This window comes from Arachis ipaensis, chromosome B09 (assembly GCF_000816755.2).
Source record: "Arachis ipaensis cultivar K30076 chromosome B09, Araip1.1, whole genome shotgun sequence".
Taxonomy (NCBI): domain Eukaryota; kingdom Viridiplantae; phylum Streptophyta; class Magnoliopsida; order Fabales; family Fabaceae; genus Arachis; species Arachis ipaensis.
Window position 1 is genome coordinate 6,481,616 of NC_029793.2, and position 7,892 is coordinate 6,489,507.

Below are 7,892 nucleotides of genomic sequence, written 5' to 3' on the forward strand. Positions count from 1 at the left end.
TTCTTTCTCTTCTAAAAACTGAATTATGGACAATTTTTAAAAGATACCTAGTTGTACTATAATTAATATTTCAAAGATTGAGAATATAAATTTTGAATTTTAGTTCAAAGAAAATGTATAGATTAATAATAAAAAGATTAATTGCTTCATAAAATACATTAAAAATCACCTTTTAACTCATTTATCAACCGAAGGTAACTATTAATTTCCACCTCTCATTAACATACGGTCGTACAGACATGCTCGTCTGTAAACTGTAATTGTATGTTTATGTTTACGTATTTATGGATTGGAAGATAGATTCTATAACTCGGTAGTCAAAATGCAATTTTTTTTTCCAGGAAAGCTAAGAGTGTAAGAGTTAAGACTCGAATTTATAATTTTCATGAATCTCAATTCTCAAGCTTGATAACATCACAGGTTCATCCATCCATTTGCCAAGCAAAGATACAATTAAAATCTGTGTTAAAAGTTGAGAGGTAAAACTAAATTCAACCATAGCCGGTGAAAAAAAAAAGATAAAGATTCAGTGAATTACAACTAAGATGTCAGGTTTGCAAGCGACAATCCAGTTTATCCTACAACATTGCAACATGAAACTATCACTTTGACATTTTACACAAAATTGACCGTGTGCAGCAAAAATTAGACTATGAAGCATTGTCAAATTAAATTCCAACACAAAAATAATCAATGAAAAAATGATGCACTGCAGGTTTCTACTGCTCCACCCCACAAGACATCTGAGCCAAAAGAGAAAAAAGGGAGGAAAAAATACAACTACATTTTTAACTTTTTTATCCTAGTGACAGATATTGAACATCCTTTAGTATCTGTTGTAGGAGAGCTACAATCACATATTTTCTTCTTCATTTGCAAGCCAAACACAATTTGAAGCATTCAACTGAACCTTCTCTTTTAGAAGATACAGAAAAAGGGGAGGAAAGAATATCGGCGTTGGAAGGCGAAAATGAGGGTGGGGGAGAAAAGAAGAAATGCTGCCTGTCCAGAAACAAAATAAGGTCTGCCTACCCAGGAATTTCAAAACGACGACTTCTGGATCCTTTTTCCTAAAAGCTCCTGCAAAAGATTTATAAAGGGCACTCGAAGTGTGAGAGTTAATGTAGCCTCCAAATGGTTGGTTATAGAAGGGGATAAGAAGCCTTCTTCACAGCAACCTAAAAACATGTTAATCATGCGAACATGTCCTCCAATCTTTTATCTTAAGCATAGTACATGTATAAGCTATTTGCAGCAGCACAAGCAATTGAATTTTCAGTTGGGTGCCACGCTAAGTGTAGCAACTTTGTTGTGAAATCAAAAGAATTGCCATTTGCATCAACTCCATCAGCTCCTGTTCAAGATTACCAAATATTTTAGTCTATATACTACAATAAGAGCAAGATAAAATATTAATTGTAAACAGAAAAAATAAGAGATCCTGATTAAGTATCAAACTGACCGCGTCTTACAACTCGTGTTATACTAGTTCCCAGTGATCTGGAAGGCCTTGAAGGGGTTGGAACTTGCCGTCTGAGGATATAAAAAAAATTATATAAATTCTACAAGGTGTAAACTAACCATGTTTGGTGTTGGAACTTTCCTGATAAATTTACCTCATTGGATTTTTACTGGCTTCCAAAGTTGTAGCCTCAGCACTACCGGGGGCACAACCAAACACACGGAATAAATTACTGGTATCAAGTGAACCAAATTAGTAAGGCTCAGTTTAAATTATAACATAACAAGTAGATAGTTGTGTCTGGGTCCCAAACCTGTAGGAACCCGTTGAAACACGCAATCCATCACCACTCAGACAACACTCAAACTTGTCAAAAATTGAATCGTTTTCATATAAATCACAAAGCTGGTAAGAAAAGAAGGAAAAAAACGATTATGACCATCCAAAAGTGTTAACGATTGATCACTTATATAAATAGAGGAGTCTAACCTTTGGTCTTAAATACTCATGAACCTGGAATGTAGCAACTGGACCAGAATCCATGTTGATGTCCCATAACTGACAAAACATGCAAAGATGCAAAGGTGAGATGATAGTGCAAGGTAAAGAGGCACAAACAACAATTTACATAGAAGGGTTTTGGCTCATGGAATTCAACAACCACCACCAACGGATTCCATTAAATACCAAATTTTCGATAAACCCAATTGGATGAGGGTTCTCTTGCACCCAAAGGAAGAAATACCACAAAGACCAAATGTCCATTTTCATATGGATTCAAATTCAATACAACAATATCATATTTGATCCATTCCATGAAGATTCGATATAGTTTTACATTGGTTGTGGAAGGCCTAACATAACCCTTCACTTTATCCGGACTTGGGACCGGCTATGCAACATAGACAGACATTTTAATCATATAAGCAGGGATTTGAGGATCATAGAGCATTAAAACCTTTAGGGTCATGTAATCACGACTAAGTATATGTCTTCCATCCTTTGCAAATTTTATGTCTGAGATAGAAGCTATAATCTCTGTGAAAAATGATCTGGAGCCAGGGGCCTCATGCTCCTCAAATCTGCGAAAGCAAGACGTTTGTCTGAGTCTACGAGGCATAATAAGTTGCATTATACATATTATAGGCTGCAGAGAAATGCTCTCTGTTCACAGGAAAAATTTTGAATTGTCCTAAGACGATAAAGAAAGAAACCCTTCCGCTAATTTTGACAATCAGTTCAACATTTCTTAAAACACCGCACATAATAACATAAACAAGAACATAGCCAACAGAGGTGCTCACATTTTGGTGTGAGAATCACAGAGCGCTGACTGCCGCAAGTCAACAAGACGAATTGAACCTTTTGAACTACTATATGCCAGTGTGTTGCAATGAGTGGGGTGAAATTCTGCCGACGTTATAACCTCTGCAGCATTGATAGCCAGGGTCAATGCACAGGTAAGACCATAAATAGCATACCAAGCTACCAAGACATTAAAAATTAGAAAACAAAAGTAACATTCAATTGACGAAGCTCAACTCAAAAGATGAACAACTGTTTAAACATTCTGACTAGTTATTTCTGCTTTAGCAATATAATGAACAAGTTAAATAAAGCCATCTCTTGACTGAACCAGGGAGGTATGCCTAAGGATCTGAGATGGTTACCTCATTTAAGGCTAACACCTCAGCCAGCAAGAGACCCTCTGGCATCTCACCTCTAGCATACCATCTTTGTTCCTTCCAGAGACTCCTAGACGTAATAATTGCCAAAATCATATTTCATTGACAGGCAACAACAAAAGAATCACCCCATCATAGAATGACCTATAACTCATCAAATCCCAAATGCCAATATCTCTCACAAGCATTGTTGACAGCATTCACAGCCATCCAACCTCCTTACCAAAAAAATATACAGAACCTTTCGTTCACCTATTTTCTACCTTGAACCCCTAATCTTACTGCTGTTCATCTCCGTGATCTAGACTAGATAAGTTTGCACACACAAAATGAACACTTATTAAATAACTACAACTCAAGTTATTACTCCTTTAACTAGGTAAAGCATACCAAGTTACCACCACAAATAATTTCACAATGGCATAAAGATATAGCAGTGAAAGCTTACCAGTCAGATCCTCCATATTTGCAGGCTTTACATCAACAATATTGAAACTTTGATTGCTAATTTCCAGGTTCCAAAGGTTTATTCGCAAATCATCAGCCGATATGAAAGTTTCACCGTCACTAGAGAAGAAAAAAAAATACCATCATCCAAATTTCATCAGATTTAGGGGGTACAAAAGGCAATAATGACAAAATTAAACAATAGATCAGAAGGAATGGCATCTTTAAAACAAGACCGCATGAGGAGAAATATAATAACGAAATATACGAACAAAACCTAAATCACCTGTTATTTGAAATAGAATTGATGTGATAATCATGAGCATGGGCATACACTCTACGACATCGAGCCATCAGACTGGTCTCATTGCTGGTTACCTACATATTTTAGAAGCCATGTGTTAGCAATAGCCACACCAGAAGTTCTGAGACAAATAATTTTTAAGGTTAGAACAAATATTATGATTGTAGCTACTGTCCCTTCTGTTTTTTCCTATAAAATATCAAGGAACATACTAAAACACTACTCAAATCAAATCAACTCTGTTTCTTTTTCTTCTTCCACTTTCTTTGTTAAGAGTTCTTCTATGCGCAAATGACTAAATTCTGCTTGGATGATTAAACTGAAATATGTCTCTAGTGACTTCTAAGGTAATAAAAAAGCATAAGGTCTATCCACCATATCCAACAACTTGAGCCAAAATGCATATGCAACTTCAAATAGGAGTTTGATTCTAAACATTTCGCTTCTTATTTACTTCTTTAAATATGACTGAACCACAATGTATATACATGAATAAATAAGGAAAAGACAATTGTAACTCATTCAGCCAAGAACCAAATCTGTAGTAAACCTTGCATAGTTTTGTCTCTTCTTTCCAGTTAATACTTAATATATCAAATTCTTGTTCACGGAGAAATGTCACATTAAAGTTTTACCCTCAAGATAGAAATGTGAGGAGAAAAAAATCAACTGGAAGGCTAAAGTACAACTACCACAGGTAATTTTAGTGAAGGTATGCCTCCTGGTGGAATTGATAAGCCTCCATTTGCAAGGTAAGGAATGGAGCTACTGGAATTACTTGAACTAGAGACATTTCCCACTGCTTTCAAATGGTCAACATTCATGTCAGAAATTTTCTTGATCTTCTTTTCTTGAACCTGTTCAACTCTCACATGAGGGGAGAAAAGAGAAAAGAATAAGTTGCCTACAATAATGGATCAATCCTATAAAAATTTATAGGAGAAAATACTAAAGGAAACGCAATCTATTTTGTATACATGAACAGGGAACACTAGAGCATATTCCTTAGGGATAAATTTCTAGCATATTTAATTCTCGATACAGATTCTGATCTTCTTAATACATCAAACATAAAAGAAACAATCACTTAACCATTCATCATTAAGGTGACACATTGTGCTATAAAATACTTAGGATTTTTTTTTCAATATAGAAAAGGAATATTACTAAATAAGTAGGGTTAGTTCCCAGAGAGGATAAGGCATCCTCAGAAAGAAACCACAACACAGCTTAAGAATAGAGAAACCCCCACAGGAATTAACAACACATACCATTCAAACAAGAAAAAGAGAAAAGAAACCACTAAAACATCTAAAACAAGGGGGGAACATAACACTTGCAATAAATAGGAAGAACTAAAACAAAAACAAAAACAAAAAAAAGTAATCCCTTCTTCAAAGTTCCAAAAGAAAAAGACAATTAAGCCCTCTAAATCGATAAGCCATCCACAATTTACTGTGTCATAGTCATAGGGCTAGCTAATATGGCTGAAGTTGGCTCAGGTCGACCCTCCATGGGGCTAAAACTTAAAACTATATCAACACTATCTTTACACATGATGAGAAAGCCGCCTTTTATCTCCCTTCCAAGGGCCATTTGATTGAGGTATTTTTCATGTGAAACCATTTGCATTACCAAAAGTCCCCTCTATCAACAATGCGACAAACTGGCGAAAGGTAGAATTCCCTTTCAGAACTATAGTTGATAGACACACATCTCCAACGGACTCCTCCTCTAGAGCTCTACTTCATTTTGCCAACCTAACTATGGGTTGGTACCCTATATAACATGCTTAGGATTTTAGAGATAAGATGGAAAAACCCTCTTGAACCATTTTCCTACTTCAAAGATCGCAGTGTTAAGCAAAAACTCATAACACATACATGCATCTATAAAAGTCAGCCCTTGATATCTGATCTGATTAGCAGAATACAAAATACAATTCATAATTTCCAAAGATTATGCCCAGGCAACAGATTCCATTTAAACTTTCAAACTGAAGCACACAATCCTCTTCAGCTATTAAACATACCCATAACTGGAGATATTCTCGAAGCATGCAAGACAAAAGGGACCAAACCTAGTTTTCTATATTGCACCAAAAACACCTAGTTTTATAGAAACATAACCATGTGTGTAATACATAAATAAACTGATTTAAAAAAACGGTACTCAACATACCACGAGTGAGCATTCATTTCATACCTTCCAAAATTTGATGGTTTTATCATTTGTAGATAGAAGGAACAGAGCACCATTAGCTGTTTGGCACCATTTGATTTTGTTGATTTTCTCTTCTATTTCCAAGCTCTTAAGATAGTCAAACTGAAATATTGATAACATGTTATCGATATTAACCTTTCTGAAGCACCATCCGGGAGAAAGAACTAATTGGCAACAAATGTTACCTCAGGCTCATGACTCTGAAACTCTGTTTTATAACGAAACTCAGGATGCCTAGTAAGAGAATTGTCCATCCTCTCCAAATCCCTTCGTGGTACACCATGCTGCATATTACAATATATTTAAAATACTAAATTTTTAATGTCAAAAGTAAGTTTGCTTTACAACAAAAGTGCAAAAGCAAAAGTGAGGTTTACATCTTTTGAATCTGTCCTCTCAAAAAGAACTACTCGACCGCCACGATCACCAGTAGCTAGATGATCACCGGACTTGTCAAATTCAATAGCAGAAATTATGTCCACTGTAAAAAGAATATTGGGCAAATAGTTAGAGAACTTTCACATTATCCTGCAACAGAATCTAATCTAAATTTAAAAATCAGCATCTATTGGATGATTCATGCATTATGTCAATGGTGTCTTCATGTCGAGAGAAAATTTTGAAAGAGAACTCATTGGATTTGCAAAAAAAAATATCAGAATTCTTATCCTTTTTCTTTCATAACAAAATTCTAGTCTTTTTTTTTTTTTGGCTTAATTCCCCATATAAACCACAAAATAAATCATAGTTTCAGTTGGATTCAAAATATCTGTGAATAAATAAATCGAGACCTTCACTTAAGCAAGTCCAAACCACTAGCGGCTAAAGGTCTCCAATGGGATTGGCAAAAGTTTCCAAAACCATCTAAATATTAAATGAAACCAGGCAGATAATGTAGCTACATTCTAGATAACTAGATATCTTTGCTTCCCTCCTAGCAGCAATTGTAGGACTATGTTTCCCCACCTAATTACCTCTGTTAACAAAATGTTAAAGACCGAACATCCATTTGCTTTGTGTGTCCTTGTTTTTCTTTTAGTACATAAGATGAAGGTTGGTACAATGATGCTTTACGGCTTGCTTTTCTTAATGATCATTCATAACCTTAAATAGATCATAGCTCAGCCATCTGAACAGATCTATGCAGTAGGAACATTTCCAAATAATATACACCCTTAGCTGCCGCACCGATAATTTGAACTAGCATGAAACAACTTTATAGCAGGAAACTCCATGTTGAATTGGCATAAATTTAATATACTAGAGTCCAACCGAATGATCTCATACACACTGGCCCTCTCCTCCCCTAGCAGGTACCCAATCACAAATTCCAAATGGTAACTCAGCATAACTTTCATGCCTTAAACAAGGATTATGGCAAAAATATGAGCAATACTTCAAATTCATTCATATCAACACTACACAACATGCAACATTCTTTCCTCTATACTGCAGAGACACTTTCTTCACACTAGACACCACCACCAACATCATCACCACTGAAACACTGGCACTCCAACCAATCAAATGGAGCCCGAAATAACATTACTGAAGTTGCAAGTTACAATATAAACCCTTAACTCAATCCTCAATGCCAATCATCAAACCGCACAAAATTAAGATCTACACTTTCAAACCCACAACACTAAAGCTCACAAAACCAAAACAAAAGGTACTCAAAACCAATTAATCATAAGAACTTCTAGCAATATAAAAGCAAAATCACAAGCTACAAACACAACACCAACATATATTAAGTATAATAGCTCAG

General features: G+C 35.5%; 1 protein-coding gene across 3 annotated transcripts in view; it reads right to left on the bottom strand.

The window, feature by feature from the left end:
• Positions 507-7,892, bottom strand: part of LOC107617942 (serine/threonine protein phosphatase 2A 55 kDa regulatory subunit B beta isoform) — an 8,277-nt gene continuing 891 nt past the window's right edge. Inside the window, exons 2-14 of one of the 3 annotated variants that reach the window (XM_016319837.2) lie at positions 6,499-6,602; positions 6,307-6,405; positions 6,104-6,223; positions 4,591-4,755; positions 3,881-3,972; positions 3,596-3,714; positions 2,767-2,890; positions 2,421-2,544; positions 1,952-2,020; positions 1,776-1,867; positions 1,617-1,694; positions 1,463-1,533; positions 507-1,354 (exon numbers count right to left, since the gene is read on the bottom strand). In XM_016319837.2, the coding sequence (XP_016175323.1) occupies positions 1,224-1,354; positions 1,463-1,533; positions 1,617-1,694; positions 1,776-1,867; positions 1,952-2,020; positions 2,421-2,544; positions 2,767-2,890; positions 3,596-3,714; positions 3,881-3,972; positions 4,591-4,755; positions 6,104-6,223; positions 6,307-6,405; positions 6,499-6,602 (1,388 nt within the window). In that variant the 3' untranslated portion in view covers positions 507-1,223. Of the gene's footprint in view, positions 1,355-1,462; positions 1,534-1,616; positions 1,695-1,714; positions 1,868-1,951; positions 2,021-2,420; positions 2,545-2,766; positions 2,891-3,595; positions 3,715-3,880; positions 3,973-4,587; positions 4,756-6,103; positions 6,224-6,306; positions 6,406-6,498; positions 6,603-7,892 lie in introns of those variants that run through there. The other 2 variants (XM_016319836.2, XM_021112460.1) reach the window with 2 other exon arrangements.